This window comes from Patiria miniata, unplaced genomic scaffold (assembly GCF_015706575.1).
Source record: "Patiria miniata isolate m_02_andy unplaced genomic scaffold, ASM1570657v1 HiC_scaffold_18, whole genome shotgun sequence".
Lineage (NCBI taxonomy): Eukaryota > Metazoa > Echinodermata > Asteroidea > Valvatida > Asterinidae > Patiria > Patiria miniata.
In genome coordinates this window covers 14,703,822-14,728,082 of record NW_024037056.1, presented here as the reverse complement: position 1 = coordinate 14,728,082, position 24,261 = coordinate 14,703,822, and the positions used below count along the sequence as shown (strand labels likewise).

The 24,261-nt window shown below is 41.0% G+C and overlaps 2 protein-coding genes across 7 annotated transcripts in view; one reads left to right on the top strand and one right to left on the bottom strand.

The window, feature by feature from the left end:
* LOC119724809 overlaps positions 1-4,148 on the bottom strand; it is a 69,696-nt gene extending 65,548 nt beyond the window's left edge. For both annotated transcript variants that reach the window (XM_038196031.1, XM_038196032.1), the window contains exons 1-2: positions 3,865-4,148; positions 916-1,203 (exon numbers count right to left, since the gene is read on the bottom strand). In XM_038196031.1, coding sequence (XP_038051959.1) covers positions 916-1,203; positions 3,865-3,961 — 385 coding nt within the window. In that variant the 5' untranslated portion in view covers positions 3,962-4,148. The remainder of the gene's footprint in view (positions 1-915; positions 1,204-3,864) is intronic.
* Positions 4,149-7,462: 3,314 nt separating this feature from the next.
* On the top strand, positions 7,463-24,135 carry LOC119724807 (sushi, nidogen and EGF-like domain-containing protein 1). 5 transcript variants are annotated; one of them, XM_038196024.1, is made up of 16 exons: positions 7,470-8,623; positions 11,853-12,006; positions 13,807-13,833; positions 14,165-14,277; positions 14,879-14,946; positions 15,274-15,467; positions 15,844-15,945; positions 16,577-16,693; positions 17,406-17,522; positions 18,062-18,178; positions 18,689-18,832; positions 20,310-20,363; positions 20,596-21,018; positions 21,905-22,018; positions 22,388-22,527; positions 22,950-24,135. In XM_038196024.1, exons 1-15 carry the CDS (start codon positions 8,600-8,602, stop codon positions 22,522-22,524), a joined length of 1,905 nt encoding a protein of 634 aa, XP_038051952.1. In that variant the 5' UTR covers positions 7,470-8,599; the 3' UTR covers positions 22,525-22,527; positions 22,950-24,135. The 5 variants fall into 5 exon arrangements, with proteins under 5 accessions (XP_038051956.1, XP_038051952.1, XP_038051953.1 ...); XM_038196025.1 differs by lacking the exon at positions 20,310-20,363 and having other exon boundaries at positions 22,388-24,135; XM_038196026.1 differs by lacking the exon at positions 17,406-17,522 and having other exon boundaries at positions 7,472-8,623; positions 22,388-24,135.
* Positions 24,136-24,261: the final 126 nt, after the last annotated feature.

Below are 24,261 nucleotides of genomic sequence, written 5' to 3'. Positions count from 1 at the left end.
AATCTCTGAATTTTTGTAGGTTCATTTTCCTATTCAAAGGCTCCAGAAGCGCGCCACCAGCGATGAACTTTCAAGCTCTGTCTGATTCGTACTGCGTTATACACGCAGGTGCATGGGACTCGAACCCACGACTGCTTTCTAGCAGGACGTCGTGGGTTCGAATCCCACCCGAGTGATTTTTCCAACTGAGATACTCGGGAGGTAACATAAGTGGGTGTAGAGTGTTAATACGTCGGTGAAATATTGATTTTTGAAATAGGATAAGTAAACAATCCAAAATATGAAATTTTCGGGGATTTCGGGCCGCAATGCCCCTGTTAAAAAGGTGCTCACATTAATCAGTTTATGACACCGTTTTTTACCAATCACATTTTACAAGACATACATCATGAAGAGCATACGAGGACTGTTTGATGAAAGTACATGCATCATTGAGACCGCAACATCGAATTCACGGTGCATAAAATTGCTGAACTTGGACTATTAGGCCCCCCCCCCAAAAAAATCGGTCTCTGGTCAGACCGAAGTTCCGGAATTGATGCGGAGAAGCGTTTTTTTTTTTTTTTTTTCAAGCTTGAATTGTACAGACAAGGTGGGTACTATTTTGCTTTTGTGTGTCCTCATTATACATTGGTGTCCTCCATAATTTGCCTTGGTGCCCTTTATCATTTGCCTTGTTGCAATTTCCCCGTTCCTTGGTGCTCCTTGGTACAAAAAATTTGAGGAGGTGCGGCATTAGAGGGCGCTGTTGTAGCTTCCGTGTTAATTTGAAGGAAAAAAATCGACGCGCGCGCTGACCAGAGACCGAGTATTTTTTTTTTTTGCCTTATAGATGTTCTTCTTCAAATTGCCTCTGCCCACGAAAGCAAATAAGGTGAATGGAAAAAACCATAGAATTGTAAAATAAAAGTGCACCTGTAAATTCGCATGTATAGTTAACACGGAGGTACTTTCCAGTTCCACTGCACGGATCACCACCGAAGTTAGCGTTACTTGCGGTGAATGTGCACGTTGACATTCCTTGGCATAAGCTCTGGACAGAGCTGAGTGAGACATCTGCATCACCGCAGGGAGTCAGGGTCCCAGCCGGGCAAATATCATCATCCACCCCCATTCCAATCCGTCCGTATAAAGCGGATAACACATTGATATGCGTGTCACAAGCGAGCGATACCTGGGTTTTCTCGCACTGCACCACGGTTCCTGGAAGAAGAAAAAAAACATATTTAGGCTTAACACTACATCCCTACCTCTTACCAATAATCTACATCATTGACATCCAAACATTATACATATCTAAGATTATTATTTTCTCATCAAAACATCATCCGTCAAAATGGATGTGTTTCAAAGCCTATTGCAAAAAAATAAGTGTGGATTAACCAAATTTTGGAAATGGGGGCAGTATTTGAAGAAAAAAAGTCGTCAGGTTTTTTTTCTAACGATGGTCGGCCGGCCATCGTTGGAAATTGATACAAACATTCCACTTTTCTTAAAAATGACAGCACACCAGGTGCCATGGTTTGCTTGAGATATTATTCACATACAGTCAAGCAAGGTATTTCATAATAATTGGAATTTGTTTATGTTTCCAAATGTTGTCTATTAAATCTGCGAACTCAACAGTCGCCTGTTCATTTCCTGTTAATAAAAGTCTCGAGAAACTAAACTTTTTTGTTAACTTCCGTTTCCTTATGGACCGATCCAGTAAGCACCGCCCCATGGTGTTCTGACCAACAGGGGTGATTTATGTTCGACGTGCGTGCACTAAAGTCCGACATGCGTGTACGCGCGTATGATGCGCGCGGCAGGAAAATGCAGCGTGGCGGAGCACGAGTTAATTTGCCCACCTGCGCACTGGGCGGAGCTTACTGGATCGGTCCATTATACGAACACCAAGTGCGCTTCAAATTCACCCTGGTAAACTTCCGAATGATATTGAGCCTGCACACAGGATTTATTCGACACTGGCTCTTTCGTGCCGACATTCTCCATGTACATTGTATTCACCTTCATTTCAACACTGAAATCATGGAGGTAGTGTTGTGTTGCTAAACACTACCGGGATCGACGAGGACAAAACTCAAAGAAATATAAAAACGGAGACCAATTCTGGGTCAAAATAATTTATTTCTGACAACTCAACTGAACATAAGATTACATCGTGAAGCGAACAGTAATAAATGTTGGGCGTTGTCGACGGCGCCTCTAGACCAACTGCGCCGAGTACAATACAGTGGTTGACTTATAAAGACAGTCTTGCATAACATGACAATTGCATTACTTAAATTCCAATCGGCCCTGCAGCCGCAGACCACATTTAAAGGAAACACAAGAATGCTTCGCAACAGTAGTGACGAGGTTGCAGGACGCGCCCAAACAAAACCATTATATCACTACACATCAGGTCATCACTAAGCACAGTCCAGTAGCCTTTTATGGTGAACACAATAATGAGGGCGCTCTGAAAGGTAGTTACAAGGACGGACCCTGAACACAATTTTGTTTGGGGGAGGCCAAAAAAAAATTGTTACCCCAAAAAGCGGGTCAAAAAAAATTACGGCGCGGGGTTCGGGGCCCGCTTAAGGGCCCCAAACAATTTTTGGATTCTAGATGCTCTGTGGTGCAAACTGAGGCAATTTCTGACCACTTTAACCAATGTTTGGTTTTTTTTAGGAAAAGATGGTGGTGTACTCATTGCCTGCCTTTATTGCGACGTCACATAAAAAAAAATTGTTTCTTTTTTTTTTTTGGGGGGGGGGGGCATGGCCCCCTTTGACCCCCCCCTCCCTGGTTCCGCCCTTGGGTAGTTAAAGTTGAATAAACTGCAAATGAGTTTGTCCATCCTGAAATAGCGGTGTGCTGTTGTGTCCGCCATACTTCAAAAAGGGCTCAATGCAAGTTGCAATCCCCGTGCGAGTTTCATCCCAAAAAGAGCAAGTTCTTTTTCTAAAACTGATATTTTTCTAGCGAAACAAAAGTTATTCACTTTTGAATGAGACATCGACCGAAACAATCAGCCCATATCTACTACTTCACATTTCGAAGTACTGGCTGCCAGACAATACCGTGCTCGCGGGGTGGGCTTGTTCCTGCCTCACAGTTATCGATAATGTTCGGAGTTTGCTCGCAACTTGGGTCTGTTTGTGGGGGGGGGGGGCGGATTCCGCCCCCCTAAGATCTCAGCCATCGAAGATGAAAAATTGTGAAACTCACTACATGCATAGAGCAACTCTTCCTAAACATACCCAAGAAATTTCATGACTATAGGTCAAAGGGTTTTGGAATTATGGCTAATTAATTATTCATATGTACGAATGGCAATTCTGCTCTGTATACACGACGTATTATGGGAAAATTCAGTTTTCACGGCGCATAGCGCCGGAAAATTTTTCGCTACGCGGCAACCCGTGGTCCGATTTTTATGTTTTTGGTATCAAAAGATGCGCAAAGCTCGAGGCTAAAAAGTCATAACAGCTTGGGTCGCGAAACTTTTTTTTAGAGGCTATCGCGGAAAATGTTGAGGGGGGGGGTGGATTCCGCCCCCGGCCCCTTTAGGATTAATGGAAAAAAATCGAACTGGCTGAAGAGTGAATGCGAATGTGAAGCGAAAATGGCTCCCCGAAACACTCGATGCGAAATTCGCCAGAGTTGAAATGTTTTCAACTTTTTGCGAATTCGCAGCGCGAATACTCCCGGCCCTGGCCCGGCGTGACAACACAAAATCGCGTTAAGCCTGGTTCATACTTCACACGAAGTATGAACAGGGCTTTAGATTTAAGCACGAAACGGCCTTATAACAATGTAACAAGGGGAAACGCCTAGGTGTAGCGTTTATAGTAAATAAAAAAGAGCCAACTTTACCATTTTGACACGACGAGGGTCGGAATAAGACAACCAGAAGCCCAATCAGGAGCCAACACGTTGGCCACTTGTGCCCAAGTGACGCCCAGACAGCCATGCTGGGCTAGCTAAGGCTTCTTCGGATGACAAGGCCACCAAAAGTCCTCTTTAACTCACGGCTCAGTCGTTGAGAAATGTAATTCCAAAGCACCATAAACATGTCCGCTTTATTTGCTGGAGTTGTTCGAGTTCTGGGGCGGCTTGAGTACCGTGAGCGCTCGAAGGCGTCTCAAAACAGGGGCACGGCCTGCGTATTTTTTTTTTGCAGCATACATCGTATTTTAACCAATCACACACGCACCCTTACATGAATATTTATTACGCTGTCTGGATGGAAGAGACTGTGGCGAAACAGGGTAGTACAGACTGCAGCGAGTCTAACTCATGAATTATTTATGCGCGTCGAGAGCATTAATATTAATAGTGCGCGCCTTGACCAATCACAGACGCGCATCTGGGCGATTTAGCGTGGTGTTGCGACATCGCCCGGGCAGTTCGGAAGATGGCGTCGAGTCTAGCATAACTGTTTTATTGTGCAGGAACAAAAGAGCTGACGATCGACGCGAGCCGTAGCCGGAACAATAATTGCAACGACTGCATCAGGGAGCTTAGGTGAGCTTCAGTGCGACCAGTTGTGCAGCAATTTGTGCATTAAGACTGCCGAGTATTTGAGATAATTGTTATTACAATTTCAGCTCATCGTAACTCGTGGGTCAGAGTAATTAGTGGGTTGGATAAGTGTTGGAACAAAAGGGGACGAGTTGGAAATAATTGGTTGAAGGCTGGGAGGACTTTGGGTTGTGTGGGATTGCTTGTGGTCTGTTGAACACCGGAACGGTGGGCCTGACTGCTGAGGCGATCGCATAACCACTGGACAAATTGCCTGACTGGTTGACTCTGCCTTGGGTTCCTGTGAGGTACACTTAAAGCTTGCTTCCGCTAATGCTGTGTAAGGTTAATTGCGGTCCACATTAATCTCCGTGTGAGGATAATTAAGGCTCATTAATTCTGTGTATTGGGTGCGGGTTACATTTGGGCCTGGACTATAGTGGGCCTTGTGTGAATGTGAGGGGTAAACCAATTTTGATCGGGATAAGTGGAGCTCGGATTGACTGGAGGGATTGCTTGTGCCGCTTGTTCTAGACCTATTGGTTTGGTTCCCGGTGCAGTGCAACCCTAGTTTCCTTGAGCTTCCTGTCCACTGTGAGGTTTACCGGGGTAGCGTTCTCGGGGCCGTGTGAGGATATTATAGTTCAGTACCCCATTGTGCAATTCCTGTGAGGGTTACCCCAATCTAGGTGAGGGTAATTAGAGATTCGTATTAAGTAGAGACTTCAAGTTATTAAGTGGTGCAGTTGACCACAGAGATTAAATAAACCTGTTTATTAGTCGTGGTGCAGTTGACCACTATTACGTTTATCACAAGTGAGGATTATCACCTGTGAGGAGTATTGTAAGCTTATATCATTCCAAAGGGTGCAGTTGACCCTTATTTGAGATATTAGGATTATTGCAACTGTGTATTATATAATTGTATAAATTGATTGATTGTGTATATACAGATTATTGATAGTTGATTAGAGAATAAGACCAATCATTGATCGTCCTTGAAAACATTTGTCTCTGTGATAATTATTTGGATCATTGTGAAGGTTATTATAATTAATTAGTGCTCTGTTCACATTTGAGTCAAGCAATCACAAAACGGTGGTATATTTCCACCAAACGAACTGCCCCTAGGCTTAGTCCGCCGTTCGTTAACTATATCCCCCCTTTCGTCAGGGTAACCGCTCATCCTTGCGCAAGGTTAATAAATATTTTTGTGGGATAATAGGAGTTGGCTAGAGTCCTGGGATAAAGAAGACCAGTCCCCCCGGGTTCTGCCAACCACCGGTTCCGCCACAATTGGTCAGGGGTCGGTTGCGCCACAATACTTTGGTTCTCGGAATGTTTTTCCTATGATTAAACCTATCCCAACCAACAAATATATTTGATGAAAATGGGCATGGGCTCGAACCACAGATCCTGCGATCAATAGTTCACTCCACTATCCACAAAATGAAAAAGTTTTTTTTTCAATGAAAGATGATGTCTCAAAACCGCCAAACTCACTGGTTTGACTGGAATCCTGCTGCTGCACAATTTTAACGTGTTTTTAGATTGGGTTATGGTCGAGAATAAGCTTTATGAGGCCTCTCTGGACTCCCATATATTTGCACTAAGTTTAGTCGGGCACCATTTGCAGTCATCAGCCGACATTTGAAGCAAAAAATCAGGTAAAAAAAAGAAAAAAAAGCCGCGTCGCCGCACCACTTTTTGGGCAAGCTCCATACCAGAAACCGGAGACTTTTTTTTGGCCTTGACTGTTGAATAGTAAATCCCATTCACCATGGGCGAATGGGATATTTTGATCCCCAGTGTGAATGGGTGCAATAATGAATGTCGCGTGATGTGAGTTCCACCAATCAAATGACGAGGATCTGTATGTCAGTAATTATACATGTATAATGATGGTCCTGGTTGCAGACCTTATTGCGTTAAATGCGGAGCCAGCGGGTTATGGTTTGTTATCGCTGGGATAGGGATAGTCAATCTTTTGAGCATTCATTGTGACTAAATTTAAATAAAAATTGCCGAACACCATCAGAGATCCACGCAACGCGTAAGTCGACTATATACAGGTCTAACGTACAATGGGGGACTGAGGTGTGTTCCAGTATGCAGCCCAGTGTGCACTAAGTCCCCATACTTCAAACTTTTAAAACTACTCTGAACTCGCACAGGTGTTCAGGCTGCACAGAAAAATAATGGTCAATATGTCATCTTTCATTATCTTTTCAACTTTTTTGTCGGTTGACCCATGACTTGTTGGAGAAATTCCCACCCTAAAAAGACGCACCCCTAAAACAACTGATATCTTTCCAGAACTGGCAAAGTATAGCCATTTTGACAAAAAGGATCCCTCCACAACCGTCGCTAAATAGCGCCACTTTCGAACCCAATGGCATACAAAATGCTCAGAATTGGAAGCCCCAAGTCCAGGCCAGAGGTGCAGTGCCATAAATAATGTCTTCAATTCCCTCATTTCATGGCTCCAGAACTCTATAATATACAATATGTAGAATAATGTGAGTGTGTATAAGTTTCATTTATGAGCTCGGCGGACGGATTTTTGGCCTATTTACTGGGATGCACCCTCCAGCAAAAACGTTGTCCAGCGATGGTTATTCATCCGTGTTTTCGAGACAGTCCTAGATCCTCCGAGGTCACAGCACCGGAGCGTAACAGAATAATTGAGCTGAGGTCGTTTTCTGTGTGAATGTCCTTCGCGTCTCCAACATAAAACTGTGAACCTTGAAATGGACCCGTAAGTAAGCCCTGGATAGGAAACTGCTCTTGTATCCTGATTCGATACCGCATTTGGCAAGTAATGGATATATATCGAACTCCGCATCCAGTGCTTGTGATGGGGTTTGACTTAGTCACCTGACAAAAAGTCGTGATCTGCTAATTGGTCAGTTCGCACTGTTTGATTGACGTGCTTTGTCAACTTGATGTTGAAAAGTTGAAATCAGGTGATTTTTATTGAACATTGTGCGCGTGCGCACACTGATTTTCTTGTACAATTTACCACATCAGTCAGCACTGGTAAACGAAACTGACAATTAAATCATAGTTAATAGGCCTCAACATCTGATGAAAACATTTGGGAAAGACTTGAAGAAGTTATATCAGCTCGACTTTTAATTCAGAAGTAATGATCCGTGACCCACAACAATATAATTTCCCTTGGGGTTGGCGTAAACACGACACTTTCGTTTTGGATATGCAAATAATTCCATAGTTACCTATTGGATAGACTAGTCTTGGTCTCGTCCAGTTTGTACCTATTAAAATCAACAAACAGAAAGGGATGTAACTATTCAAATCGAAAGCATCAAAAAGTACAACTTCCAATGTAACAAATATCAACAAAAATGTAGCCAAAGATCGCTGGAGTAAATTAGTTGGTGTTCCTCTCACGTCCATCTCAAGACGCCATGCAAAACCGAGCGGCAGAACGGCAGCATAATGTGGGAACCAGACTTGGATTGATTTGTAACCCATTGCACGCACGTACGGAGGCTAGGCCTATGTGTAAACGAGACCGCTTCGCACGTACATGAGGCACGGAGTCCCACACGTGACATACTATAATGAGATTGCGTGTCGGCCGTTGCTCCTAATCGTGCAGCGCTCTATCCTGCGTCTTCCATCTACAAATCCCAGTCCACAGATGCTTTACAGGCTATATTTCTCTCACACACACACACGTACATTGATCATGAAGACAGTAGTGCAATAGAACAGCGGTCAGGATGCAGTTACCATGGCTGCAAGAGCATTCCAAGACAGAGAGCGATGCTATATACTCGCCAGACGACAGCTGGTGCTGTTGATAACAGCGTGATCGGAGCAATAAACACTACCGACGGGAGGCGCAGATCTACGGGGAGACAGTCGCTGGAATCACGCTGATTAAACTAGACGTCCTGCGTTGAGACAAATTTACATTAGCCGATGAGAGTGTTATTTTAGTCGCGGATAGTGACAAACTATTGAAATTAGGCCATAAATTCGTACCTGCTGCGAGGCTTGGGGCGATTTTTATGAACTAACTGACCAGGAAGAATTTCGAGACAGTTAAAATTCCAAGATGAGTTCTTCTGATTACAGGAAGGTGAGTTATTCTGAAGAATTCTTCAATCAAGTTAAAATCCTACAAATTATCAAAATTGAAACTGATATCAAAATTATTGTATATGAAACAAGCTTGGTTTGGTTTGGTGCGGTTCACAAAGCAAAACTGATTTTCATATGTTAGAAATAACAAAACACGAATTGAAAGCGGTAGCTGATATTCATTGATATCCAATCAGGTGGGCAAAAACACTTGATCAGAAATAAAAGATATAATTACCAAATGATACCAAGGACAACGGAACATTAACGTCCAGAATATAACCGAAAAGAAAAACAAGAAATTTTGAGCAAAACAAATTGCTGAAACCGTGACACCAAAATCAACAATTGGTACAAAAGAAAACATTGACAGATTAGTTAAGGTTGTGGCACGGATGAGGTCGTAAGGAGATAAATTTACTGGCGAAATTCCAAGTCAAACTGGTCCCTCATTGAGATATTCTACCTATGGTGTCATGCGGGCAACTAAACGCGTATTAGATGGTCTATGTGCCACGCATCAACAGTGTGAATGCAACGTTCTATTGAGCATAAACATTACACTTAATTAAATCAATAACTGAAATCGTCGCATGAATAGGCGGCACGACAATGACATACCACTGCTTCTGCTTAGTTTAATTAATCAATTATTTAAACGAGAATATTATTTCATCGTTACTGACAGTGATGAATCACATTTCGTTTACGTATAACAATAATAGTCGTATATAATACGCGACTATACAACTAAGAAAAATATACTTGTAGGCCTATATATATATAAATTATGTCCTTAAGTTATAAACTAAACGCTCACAGCATATATTGAAGGAATTAACATGGGTTAAATTGTAGAAGAATTATATTTTGAATAGGCCTACACGTCCGCCTTGTTTGTTTTGACACAGTTTTCAAATCTGAGGGCCTAAGGGCATATAGATGCTATTATTGACCAACCAAACACATAAGGGGATTCAATACTGTTCAGATTGAATACTGAAAAAAATACTGAAACGACGACTGATTTCAGTCGACGAAATAACCTCTACAATCCTGCTGTCCAGCTCTTCACCCCTCTCACATTATAAACTAAGTTTTCTTTTTAAATTCACACTAAACGTGATTGTGAATATATTAAATTATTTTCCCATCAAAACAACAATCGTCAAAATCGAATGACATTCATCAGCGTTCAACCCATAATTGCGCTCCCAAAGCAGAAAATTATGCTCTAATAAAATATTTCACCCCCCTTTTGACATGTCTTCCCTTCATGATCGCAATTATATTACGATTCGTGCCAGCGTTTTAGGCCAGAGGGTGAAGCGACTCGACCGTAATCATAGGCCCATACCATTCCAGATGACAGAATACACCTGTCAGTATTAGTAAAGGGTCGGCGATTCCAACTCCCATGCCCCAAGGCCAGCATCTAAATGCGCATTATTACGATATGAAAATCAAAACATGTCGGCCTAATCCGGTCTGGTGGAGATAAAAGTGTGCTTATTTCGCCGATCTAGCCCGTCAGATGGATAGGTCTATCTGTGCATCGTGGATAATAGCATAGCCGTACACCTGCTTGTAAGAAGACTGTTAATTAATTGAGTCAAATGATATTTCTCCACGTGTTTTGTTTAAAAGCATAGGCTACTTTCAAAACAAAACATATTCACAATCACAGCCAACACCAACAAGACGGTGGGCGAAGCATGCATGTAGTTTTAATTAGTTAGTTTCATCAACATTTATTTCCAAGTCAAACAAACAAGGAAAAATATCAATAAATAAATCACTAAAAGAAGAATCGGAATTGGAGGCACATCCAAAGAAGCGTAGCTTGTGTTAGGGAGTGCCCGTACAATTACAAACGCTGAAGTACATACTAAATTGACAACGCGCAAACATTACATATTGAAGAAACAAAACAAGTACACACACAATTCCAGTGGTTCATCCAACTGCTAATTAGTAAGGATGGATTTAAAAGTAAAGAAGAAATACAAATTCACCTTTGAAGAAGGTAAGACTTAAGATTACGTTGAAAACTGAATCGGCTTTGGCTATTCCTTAACCTAAAGGTAATTCATTCCAGCGAAGTGGCCCCGAGTGCCTCATGCTGTGTTTAAAGACAGACGTTCAGAACTTGGAAATATGCGATAGGGATGATGACCTAGTATTATAGCTGTGTACATTATAATTTGCTTGAACCATATTAACAAAGTAAGCATGTGTATGACAGTCATCCGCTACTTTCATTACCCGTTGAAACCGCCAAACAAAACCAAGAAATGTCACCGCGCGTTTTCATGGTGTTTTGAAGCAAGCCACAAACTTTAAATAACTGAGCTTTGCTTTTGACAAAAATAATCCAACCATTCCTAAATCTAAGCTGATTAATTCCCCGAAATCCATTGACTGAAACTAGAACCGTTCTACTTATAAATCCACGGGGGAAAATAACCCAGAATATGTCACATTGCAAAGTACACGACAAAGCGGATTTGCTGCTTGGGTCGTTTTGTGTTGAAGATTATGAGAGTTTGGGTTCTATTATTTTCTGTGATGACTCGGTCAGCTTGGCGAGTTGTTTGTGCTGATATGACATCGGTTGAATCCTAATCAGAGGACAGAAATCGTCCAACTGATCGTCTTAATGCAATGAGCGTAGTGGCCCAAGGGAGAAGATCGTCTTTGATAACAACTTGGTTTATTTTAGAGTGAGCCCCGGAGCAGGATTTCTAAAAGATCATGAAAATGGACAAACAGCTAACGAGAAAATAGACACTTGAACACGAAGGCGAGAACGGTCGACGACCTCTGGCAATTTCGTTTCCAGAAACAGTTTTTAAAAAAAGGAGAGCTGAGAAAATCCAAATACCCTGAATCGGGGACTTTTTGAACTTTCTTTACGACTTGTTCCAAACTTGTACATAGAGACCGAAATCGTAAAAAACAACAACACACCAACAACCCAATAAACAATCAGACACACAAACAAACAAATAATCACCCCAACAACCCGACAAATAAAAAAAAATCCCAAAAGATGATGGAAGTAAAAAGAAAAATGCGTCAATTCTATAATGTTCAAAATTTACTCCAAATCGCATCTTTTCCAACTGAAGGTCTTTTATGCGGCGCGGTGGTTTGGATTTAGAGGTCGAGTAGATATGGGATATTTTTTTTATGTGCAATCTTAACCTTTGACCCCGTTGCCACAGGTTACCATGATGATGGACAACCCGTCTTACGACGGTTTCTTAGATGGGCGTGGCGATAGGAGGCCCCATCATCGCATGAAACCTTTCGTGTTGGTTACACTCCTCCTATTGGCCGTGGTGGGCGTGGCTGTAGCTCTGGCTGTCATCTTAACGGGTAAGATAAGTGGAACGGTAAGCAGGAGGTCGTGGGTTCATGTCCCAACCGTGAGCATACGTTGCTAATCTCATCGAGAGGCTACACCGTATACAATCTTGTACTTCTGTTATGATTAGCAAAGAATAGCAAGACATCTGCTCTAGTAAGTAGGAGGTCGTGGGTTCACGTCCCAACCGTGACGTTGCTGACCTCATCCAGAGGCTATACCGTATACAATCTTGTACTTCTGTTATGATCAGCATAGAATAGCAAGACATCTGCTCTAGTAAGCAGGAGGTCGTGGGTTCACGTTCCAACCGTCAGCATACATTGCTAACCTCATCTTCTATTATGATCAGCATATAATAGTGAGATAAGTGGGACAGTAAGCAGCGGAGGGTCGTAGGTTCACGTCCCACCCATGAGAAAGCATATTAATTTTTTTCCAAAAGCTCTTGGCACAGCTTACAAAATAACGTTGTTGAAAATCAAAGCAAGGTAATATTGCAGAAGACACGTTGATATGGTTGGGGGACAACCACGTTCGCGGTAGTGGTCGTGGTCATTGTGGGTTCATGTCCCATTTTTTCTTCATCCCAAGGAAGCTAGTATAAGGAGAAACAAAATATAGCAACAAATATAAGAAGACAACCCAGACAAGGGTTGACAAGACAGTAAGACAAGCGCAACTATGTATGTAGTTTTAAGGCTGACATTTTTTTTAGTATCAGCTGTCAGCAGAGAAATTGATACATGAATGTCAAGCGACCATTAAAAGCGCACCAGGGACATTTTTGAGGCGCGTCAGTTTCTTGTCATTTTTCAATTTCCTCGCACTTACATAGGATTCTGTTTCGTTTAATCAACATCTTCGGGGTCACGAAAGCGAATGCACATTGCGAAGGTTGAATATTGATATGGCGAAGGTTGATATCAACGTGTCGTTCCAGAGCCACCGTTAAAGCTTGTGCATCTGGCATTTTAATATCTAATGCACAAGTTAAACCCAGTATTTCATCATCATTACTTGATAATTAGAAACACAAACGGGATTTCCTGAAGCTGCCTGCGCATCCTCAGGACTTTATTCATGCTTGTCAAACTCCAGCATTTTTGCTTCTGGGTACAAAGTCGAGGCAGCTATGCCTAGACATATGGAAGCCATTCCCCCCCCCCCCCCCCACTTCAAGTCCCTGTCTGAGCGAACTACCGAAAACCTCGTAAAGGGTTCTTGCGTTGGTACTTACACCGCAGGGCTGTCATAAGTAAACCACGCTATGGTGCGATCTACACACATGAAGTGGGTCCGGAACCAGACACTGCTACACATGTTAATATTGAAACCTGATGCCGTTGAACTGCCATGTCAGCTATGCAGGCAATTCGAAACAGTCTAATTTATCTCTGCGAGGTTGTGCGACTACGAAAAACAAAACCAAGAAGAGGTCGCTGGGAATATGTGGGATATTGTAATCTTTGGTTGAAGCCTGGGGCAAAAATATAACGAGGGTAATAAATAATCAAGAGTTCTTTTTAACGGCGCCAGAAATTGTTATGACTTAAAGGCATGTTGTTTAATGTAAATGTCATTATGATTACACATTTTTACAAGCAGAGTCATGCGTTCAGTTTATTTCCATACCAAGCCCCTACCTGAAAGGGGTAAAAAAGAGAAAAAGATTTGAGTACCATGCCAACAGCTCTACGTGGTATATAAATGAAAAGTTCACTGACTTAATGATGAAGCAAAATATAAACATAATACGGCTATGAAGAAAGGAATGACTTTTCTTTGAAAAGCTTTTTCTTTTATTTCAGGAAATAAACCTAACTTGGAAGTTCCAGGTAAGCATACAAATATTTCTATTTTTATTCGGTCTATAGCTCCCGAGAAAATTTGCGCATGCGCACTCAGATGCACACAGCAGTAAAACTGAGCACGCCTCATTGGGATGAGTGGTATGGAAAACAAGGATTACAAAATAGAAATGGGACATTTTAGATTTGTTTCCATGATGAAGGTTAATTCAAAATTCGTATCAAGACACCATTGTGTCTAAATAGGCCTATCCCTCTATGGCCCATGGTTTCTCGTACATGTGCTGGTTATCTCGCGATTTGACGAGATTACCATAACTTAAACATCCTGGTTTGATTTATTTTAACCGCATGACAGAGGCAGTGACGATACTAGGCAGCCTACATATATCCAATCGGGAATACCAAGAAACTTACGCCGATAAAACCACAAAGGAATTTGCCTCCTTGGAGAAAGAAGTCACTGATGCAGTAAGTTGAACATTTCTCCTCAAGAAACTCCTCAGAAAAAAAGCAAAATAAAAAAGAACCATTAAACTTAAGTGTGTCTACTGCACGATTTCGAATCCGGTTGTTTGAACCGTTTTCACTTTAACAGAAAGCTTTCGTCACCATTATCTCCGGAACTAGAAACTCTCGGAGATGAGACTTGTCACCAAAATGAAGTCTTGAGGGTTCTAAATGCCACCCTATTCAGGTTGTAAATCTTCCCTTAACGACGGTAGCCATGGTAACAGAGCGACCCAGTCACATTAGCGGGCCTTGATAACGCGGTGCAAGTGTGTCATGCGTGTTAATGTGCTTGAACTGAGATCTTTTTGAAAGAAGTATTTTAGATATAAAGCAAAAATCAGATTTTAAAGATTAGTTTTCATTATCGACGGAAATGAAGTCGAAAAAGTGCCTTCGGAATTAAAGAAATGTCGCAGTTTCCTATGTCATACGTTATCGCGACTGTACAACACTGTTCCAAACTTTCCTTACAACGGGAAAATATTCAAGTTAAATACCAATCCTATAAAACTTTTCAATAGTGATGTTTGAGAGATGCTTGTCTTTTTTTCTTTGAAAGATGGACCGGCTTTACAACAAAAGTCTATTTCGTAACATTTACGTCGGAAGCAGCGTCTCAGGAATCAGGTAAGTTATTGGGGGAAATTTTTACTCCAGAACTTTCGCAATATTTTCTTGGTTATATTGCATCTCAAATTATTTTTAACAAGTTATACAGTGATACAAGTACATTATTTGATCGTGGGTGATATGTTGAAGGTAATATTACGGTAAAGTACATCTTACAAATATTTTGTAAAAGATTTCACTAATCGTGTTAAAGTATTTTCCACCATGTTTAACTCATTCCCAACATTCGTTACAATATTATCAATGACTTTGAAGTAAACAATAATATTTTGGGCTAAGTTTGGGTTGCATCCGTTAACTTTACCTTTCATTTGCTTTCTCTAGGAAGGGCAGCGTGGTGGTCGATTTCGCCATCCATCTTGAAATCCCCAAGATCTTGTTTGACCTGAAGAAGGATAAAGACAAACAAGTCTCAGCCCCTGAGTACAACGAGGCTTATGTGCATCTAGTCAAAGCCATTGACGGAAACGCATTGGGAGAGTTCACCATTATTGAATTTAGTCTGTCTTTCGACTCGGGTGAGTGGTGTCAAAGGTCAAGATTGTCAGGGGACCCTTGGTCGCGCTTGGTGGCAGCACACATTGAAGTCACGCTGAGAAACAAAGGATGTGAAAAATGACAAAAGAAATTTCCATACGGGTTTTATCGGCGACCTTATGAATAAGTTCGCAATTATTTATAAATAACCAGTGAACAGTTTCTCAGATGTAACAATTTAAAAGTGGCCTGGGACGATGCTGTTACGGTGAATCAAAGTAATCGGACATTGTCCATCCTGGAATTCTGCTTTTTACCCGTGTTCTTGGTCTTTTAGAAATGAATATATGCAATATAGAAAACAGGGCTTTTATCGGATCGGGTTGGATCAGAAGTGTTTTTTTTCTAACACGACAGAGAGTCTGAGTTTTGACGCCATCACTCTGCCGCCAGTATCCAGAACAGTTGAGCAGGCGGGTCAGCTGGTGCCAACGACTGCCTCGAACCCTCTACCAAAAGGTTGGTTCAAAATTATTTTTCTCTTTTCCCAAGAATGTTCTAGGCCACCTTACAAATCCGTCCCGTCCTTTTTAGTTGAATAATCTCTCTAGTATAAAGTGTAAGACCTGCATTTTTTTCCTTTTAAGGAGTTGATAAAGACGAATTTTAAAAGAAGAAGACAAAACTTTCCAAAAAGAAGACAAAACTGTTTCATTTAAACCTTAAGCCTACGGATCAAACAAGACTTGTTTTGGCACATAACATCATTTATGTGAGACCATAATACATAAAAAGGGAGGATTTTCAACAGCAACTGAAGTTAAATTTATCTGTTGTTTACCTCTTACAGTATTTCCAGTCGCTGTTTTACATTAACCTATAGTTGAATATATACTTTCATCAGAAGCAGTATTGTTAATTTCTCTCAGATTTTTTGGAAGATCGTCGAATCAAGTCAAATTGGAGTCAAGACAGCCGCAACTGCCAATAATAACTTCCTCAACAAAAACTCTCACAAATGCATTCTCTTTCCAAAAACAAACAGATGCATGTCCCATTGTACGATTCCCATATCTTACATTTAATCATTATAATAAGCTTGCGCAGAGGATGATGATAATATCTTATATATACACACTCTTCTTCTCAGATGCGTGCAACGATAACCCGTGTAGTAACGGAGGTACGTGCGTGCTTCAGCCTGATACCGACCCGTATTTCTCCTGCCAATGCCCCGAGGGAAGCACCGGAGATCTCTGTCAAAACGGTGAGTAAAAAAATGCAACACGATCTGATCATGACAGCTGTGTCTCTGAAATCCCTCGTGGAGTTCTTCCCGTTCTGCTGCGGCTGCGGCTTCTAAGCTAAGGTAACTCGCAGTGATGACGAGATTTACGAACGCTGGCTATGGCTTAACCAGCGTAATCTGATTTTAATGGATTTGCACAAATCAATACGATAGCTCTACTGACCAATTTTCACTTCGCTCAGCCTGTGGAGAATTAGGCGTGGAAACCGATGTTTCATGCCATATTACTCGTGTTTCACCGCCTCCGCAAAGATTTAGCAGCGGAGAAATTGCCACAATATGGCTGCCGTAGGCTACGAACCACCTTTAAAATTTAGTTGACAAATTCGGTTTTAACTCAATTTGATTAGTGACATTAACATACATGTATTGCTTTCTCAAATTCTAGCAATGATAAGGAACCTATAATATTTCCAAATTCTAGAACTGCCTGGATGTTACACTGGAGAGTGAAATATCTGATCGGCTACATCAAACAGAACCTTTAATGTTGAACAATAAAAGCTGCTTAGGGCAAGTCTGAACCTGCGACCTGCGGATCACCATACTGGTGTTCCACTTACCTTGTTACATTGTTTGTCGTCTGAATATCTTTTTTTGCTGGACATTGCTACCATAAAAATACGTATAAACCTTCACATTTTGGAAAGTCAAATTTATTCAATCTTAGCTCAACAGTCACTCTGCGACGCCCATCCCTGTCTGAACAACAGCACGTGTGAGGGCGGGCTTCATTACTATCGCTGTATATGTGCGGCGGGTTATGCAGGCGAGAGTTGTGAGACAAGTAAGAGTTATTACTCTCCATATGCATGACATGGTTCATTTGCATGGACGTCACACCAGCGTGCACCAATCACGTCGCTTAAATGTCGTCAAAAGTCTTAATTTCATTTACGAGCTGCGTCACACGCACACTTAACCATGGATAAATAAAACACTTTTGCACGTCAAGATTCACCAGCACAACTTTAACAATTTTCTCTTCAACGCGTTTGTAGGTTTTCAGTCGCGTGTTGTAATCGCATTGCCTTTTAAGCAATGTTATACATTTGTAGTTACCTACATGCATATTCTGTTCCTTGTTTGTAAAATAAAGCATTGTTTGTTTTTTTAGGCACACGTTAGAAAACGTAAATTCTGTGCCAACGCAATAATTCAAGACGGACATGGTTTTGTTTATCGTTCGTGTTTCGCTACAATGCATGCCTGCACGCGCTTTGCTCTGGCAACACAGAAAAGACCAGTGCACAGACTAATTTCATGTCAAAAAAATGTCAAGAGAGATGCTGAACAAATTGGAGTCTGTTTTCTTCTTTGTTTCAGTGCAAATTTCGCTGTGCGAGAGCAACCCGTGCCAACATGGCGGAACTTGCCGTGGTGACACGTACTTCTTTAATTGCGCATGCGCCTCTGGCTGGGGCGGCAGGTTCTGTGAATATGGTAAAACACTCGCGGCGTAATTTCTGTTTTATTATTTTTTTCTTTAAAAAGACCCCTTTAAAGGCATTTACCGAAAATTCAGTATTGTCAGGGCTTTCTATTAATATGCATGTCAAGTTTGAATCTCCAATAGGCACCTATAAAAGTTTATTTTTTTCGGTTAAACAAAATAGTAGCCATGTCCATATTAGGTATTCTAAACTGTTGTTGATCGTCAATAGTTTTTTAGCAGTCCTCCCAATGGTATATTAATTAATAACAACAAAACAAACTGATGATCTCTATTTTCCCACAAAAAGCCAAATTAACATATTTGGACTTGAATTACTCGTTACACATAGATACAGTCCGATTCTTCAGTTGTTTGTTTTGCCAACAAAATACAAACACTCCAAAATACCGCAAGCAAAACAACCTGCTTCAATCAATCAATTAAGTAATCAATCTTCGAGAAACACCTGTCTCACCTTTTCTCTGATATCTGTCTCATGGTCTGATTCCCGCCTCCAGTCGCACCGAGTAACCCATGCAACAGTAACCCGTGTCAGCACGGCGGACAGTGCTGGTTCAGCACCGTGGCTGGTCAGGAGCAGTACACGTGTATCTGTCCCCCAGGCTATGAGGGGAAAAACTGTGGAATATCCAAAAACACACGTATGTACAGAGGAGTGATATCGTCTTGACTTTCAATGTCTTGAGACGACTTCCTCATCCATCAGTCATCACCTTACCAGCATGAGTAGCATCATCCCGTCATCTTCATCTTTTCATCTTCATCATCACATTCCTCATCAGTCATTAAAGCAGTAGTTTTAAATAGAGTAATAGAGTATCAGTAGTTCTGAATGGAATACAAGGGCGGATCCAGGGGGGGCCAAAGGGGGCCATGGCCCCCCCAAAAACGAAACCAATTTTTTTTTTTTTTTATGTGACATCGCAATAAAGGCAGGCAATGAGTACACCACCATCTTTTCCTCAAAAAAAATTGGTTAAAGTGGTCAGAAATTGCCTCAGATCGCACCACAGAGCATCTAGAATCCAAAATTTTTTCGGGGCCCTAGCGGGCCCCGAACCCCACGCCGTAATTTTTTAGACCCACTTTTTGGGGGGACCAAAATTTTTTTTGGCCCCCCCAAAGATTATGTTCTGGATCCGCCCTTGATGGAATATAGTTTGCAATAGATATGATTCTCTATTAAAGCTGGGTTATACTCTTATCTTTCTGCTCACCACAGCCACCTTCATTGCCATATTCATAGCCACGTATATCGTCCTCACATTCCTCATGTTGATTTAGTGGTTTAGAATAAAGAAGTAGACCAGTGTTGGATGGAATTGTTTCCGAGTGGGGGCTGGGTTTCATTCGTACTTTTCTTTCTACTCATGTTTCTTTTGGTCCATTCTTATCCCCATAATTCCAATCATCACCATCACAATGCCACCTTCACCACCATCACCTCATTATCACCATCATGACCTTCATCAGTCTGTACCATCATCATCTGTCTAGCATCCTGCTTGTAGTTTCATTATTTTCTCACGCCAGTTCGAAAATGTGTACTATGTTTTTTTGGCCCTAACTTCTTTTCGGTTCAATGTGCCCCGAATTTTAATTGATACAAGCGCCAGCACGAACTGACTACGTCACTTATCTTGGAACTAAATCTGAATTCTGTTTACACGCTGAAACCGAGTTCAGTAAGCTTACGATAGCAATTGACGCAACAGGGAAGCGTAGCGCTTCTCGGAAATCTTCTCTTTTAAAAAAACAAATTACATACTTTGAAAACAAGTCACGAAAATATTCCTGATCAGGGAGAGGTTTTTGAGGACCATTCCCGAGGGTATGAAACTGAAACGAAACCCTCTTAGGCGAATTCCTTAGTTCGGTTACCATGGCAACGAATACCCCTAAAGCCAAGTATTTTGCTCGCGAGCAAGTAATATCGTTCTTCCGTGTCTTAAGACTGTAACAAAATACGCGATAAATATAGTCAGTGACGTCAACTAGCCTGCGTAATACAGCAGAGGAGGTTGCGATTGTGTGGGTTCCCATTATCGAGTCAGTTCACTAGGAAAACTTATTTGAATTTACAAAGCCGTCCGTTTGTTTTCTTTGACATTTCGACAGGAGATCCAGGCGCTCACGAGACTTCACGTGAAACTACGGGATTTGGAGCCTCTGGTAATAAATGAACGGAAGAGGACAAATCACACACTGAAAAAAAATCCGCCTAAAAACGCATTAACGACGTGAGGACACCATCACGTGACTGTATCAGACTATAATTTACGTTTGTAAAGTTAGTCCTGCTGCGAAGGCTCAAAACACACATATATTTTGGGTAAATACAAAAATTGCAATAAATTGACTCAAATGCCAATAATTGTGTTATTTTGTCCATTTCCCTGTGTAGAATGTATCGATATCCCAATCCTTCAATGTTGTCCCTTCCTCCCTTACAACCAAACCGTCTCCCCAAACCCATTCCAGTTGACAGAAACCCACGATGAACTTATGGAATTCTTCGAGTTGTCTTACCACTTCCTGACCCCGAGTTGTCACCCGGACGCCCAGCGAGTTCTCTGCACCATCCTAAACCCTCAGTGCCCGGAAATCGACACAACAGGTCAGAGTGGTGATGACCTTACGACGTTACTGGACTTCCAATTGCCATGTCGGTCTGTTTGTCGTGAGGTCCACGATTCCTGTCTTTCCAATTTACCCTCGCAACTTCGTAGGGAGTTCGAAGTGTTCGGTAACTTCTGCTATTCACTGCCGGAGTCGAAAGAGGAAAGCGTTTGTTTCCAGTCATCTCGACAAGAAACGCCGTATGAAGGTGGGTATTAAAATACGACGGCCAATGAGCTTTTATTACAGGTAAAGTCACGCGCGCGCGTATGTTTGCACCTGTTCTCAAAGACAAGGCACTCGCGCATTTCGAAATCCTATTGGTCGAGAGAAGATGGAATGCGCGCGTACCACCTGCGCACGCGCGAGCGTGGTAAAACGTGTATCCGGTTCGTAAGTGACTTCGTCATACACGCGCACGCACCACTGATTACGAGCGCCCATTGGATAAACACTCAAGTTGCGTTAACTTCCGGTTCCATTGGTGCCATGCTACACCATGTACAGTAAAGCATGGCTAAGTTGAGATGACGTCACACTTACAAACCGGATACGCCATAGACAGTTTTTGGCAAAAAAAAATAAAAAAATCTCGCCGCATCTCTGAAATACTTCGTCTAAAAACTTGGGGATTATCACATGTTGTTGCCCTACAATCCAGCTTTCTATCCGTGTAAAATTTTCTCGAAAATCTCACTTCACGATACTGGCGGAAAACGGAAGGTCGCCAAATTACTCAACGGACCTATTTGCGGAAACATCAAAATTCTTTTACCAAACTGAAGTACAAACCAACACTAACTTGGGTCAGCCAAGCATTGAAATAAAACCACTATCCTGAAGTATAAAATATACAAAGAAACAAATTTAAGATGATCAATAAGGGTCATATTCTTATGCCGTTATTGAGCAAGATGCATGCTCTCTGTCATTATTCAGTGACTATTTTTTGCACATTCACATCTGCCACCTCTGACACAGAAAAGAAAAAGTATAGATTTCTATTACACCTAACAAACTACATAATTTGCTTTTATGACATTGCCAGGCAGTTCGTCTAGGAGCTGATATGTGTGTTATATATTCATTCCCAGAACCGGTCGGGTGTAGGTCCTCACCGTGCGAGAACGGCGGTGCCTGCCTGGAACTCAACGATATCATCCGGTGTAGATGTCCGCGGGGCTACGGTGGACAAACCTGTGCATACGGTAAATCTTCCGTCTTTCAATCATCAAAACAGGTGTACAGATAATTGCAATCATTTTCTCTGACGCGACAGTGTTTGCATTGTGTGACTTCGTCGATGTAAAAATAATTTTATGGGTAGAATTCACACCTCAGGCGTATATGAAACATGAATTGTAAAAGCCCTTAAGATTTTTTGAGTTCGTCAGCGAATTTCGGATGAATTAATATTGACCCATTTCCCCCGAGGTGATTGTTCTACAATATTACCTTGACTGTATTAGAGACCTCTCCGCACCGTGTTGGCGCCCTTTTGCTTATCCTCACCAATAAAACAAACTTAATAATGCAGGAAATAACCGCAAATATTTGACTATATGATTGGTTTTTAGAGTTGCCGAGCCCATGTTCGCCAAGTCCCTGCCTAAATGGCGGCATTTGTAAAGTTGGCAGGGATTCCTTGATCCCTCGATTTACATGCGAGTGTCCAGCACCCTACGTACCGCCTTACTGTGACTCGGGACAGTGAAAGGTAAACATTTTTTAACAGTATTTGTTTTTTAAATTATCGCAATCACATCAAATTACAGAAATTTATAATGAAATTTGTGATAAATTGATTCACTTGTGGACAAGTTTACAATGCCGCACAATAATTTATTTTAGCATTTTGGAGAACAAAATATCGAAACAGGCCGACGAGAGTTATAAATATTGTTACAACATAAAATTATGAGAACAAAAGTGAAGGGGTTACCTTGACAATTTGACAAACGCAACTTAAAACTTTATTTCAGGTATTGGTTGCTCATGTCTCTAAAGTTGTTATATTTCGTGTCAAATAATTGCCGAAATGAAGCACTTCATAAGAGGAATTTACTCAAAGTATTGTTATTTTTACCAGTCTCGCCAATCATGCGAGTTGAACTCATTTGTCTTATATCTTGCAAATAGGAAGCACTTTCACTAACACACGTTGACAAATCACTGCGCACGCGCCATCTTGTGACCCTTGACCCTTATTACGTCATCTCAGAGAGCCAATCAGCTTCCGTCCCGATCCATGTGACGTCTGTGACAGTAAGAAGGGTTGTGCTACCTTTTAATTTATTTGAAAGACTGGAAACAGTATTTTTGAAATCTTATAAATGTTTTTAATTCATAAGACTTTTGCTCTTAAGGACGTATTGTTCATTTCCAATATCATTAATCATTTTGATGAACTTTTTTTCTTGGCAATTTTTTGGCCAATTGTCGAGGCAACTAATTTATTGTATTTTAAATGATTTGTTGGTGGAACCAGTGGTAATATCAAGAGGAAAAAGGGTTCCAGTCGATTTTTCCGTTGATCCATTTTACTGAAATATTTCTTTCCTCCATTAGTGAGTGTTTTTGCTCGGTTAATGGACGCATAATTTCGTTGTAAAGTTGAGGTTTATACTATTTGTTGCATGATTCTTAGTAAGAAAATCTATCATTCATCTCTGTAAATAATATAATAATTTAAACAAGCAAATATTTCAATTAAACTTTACTGTTAAGTACAAATCGGGTAGAGAATTGCAATTAATTTACATACGCTTCTCTGCGCATGCGTAAGCGTGCGCCCAGCTTATTAATTAATCAATTTACTTTTGTCTAGAGGAAACACGATTGCAACGTTTTACCCTTTGTAAATATATTTGATTAAAATTAATGTATCGACAATGTTTTAAATTTTTTCCATGGTGAAATCTCCGTATTTATTAACGATAATGTTAAATTAATATTTGGTATAATATGACACTATAGTGTCATATATAGTGTCATATACCAAATATATACCAAGTATACTTGTTCTTTCAAAATGTGAAACTTTAAAACTATAGCAGCAAGTTCCCATTTTGTACGACGGCTGTTTTATTTTATTGATCACCATTGAATTAAAAAAAAATTTTCGTTTCTGTTTTGCCTATCTTTGGTAAATTAAGGATATATATACATGACCTATTTCGAATCACAATTTTGGGGAAAACAAAGATGTTGTAACGACTCTATTGATGTGGCTCATAAATCCGAGTATATTTAAATCATGTTTTGACTATCTTTTAATGAACTTGACTTGAACAAAGTTGACATTAAATTTTGTCTTTTGAGTTTTCATGTTTTGTAGCTGCTTTTTGCTTAAATTGTAACGATTAGCCCTAAGCCTACAATCGACACTGAAAAGCTTGACATATTAAACACAAAAAAGTAAAATGTCAAATATCGTACTTAATTACAAATG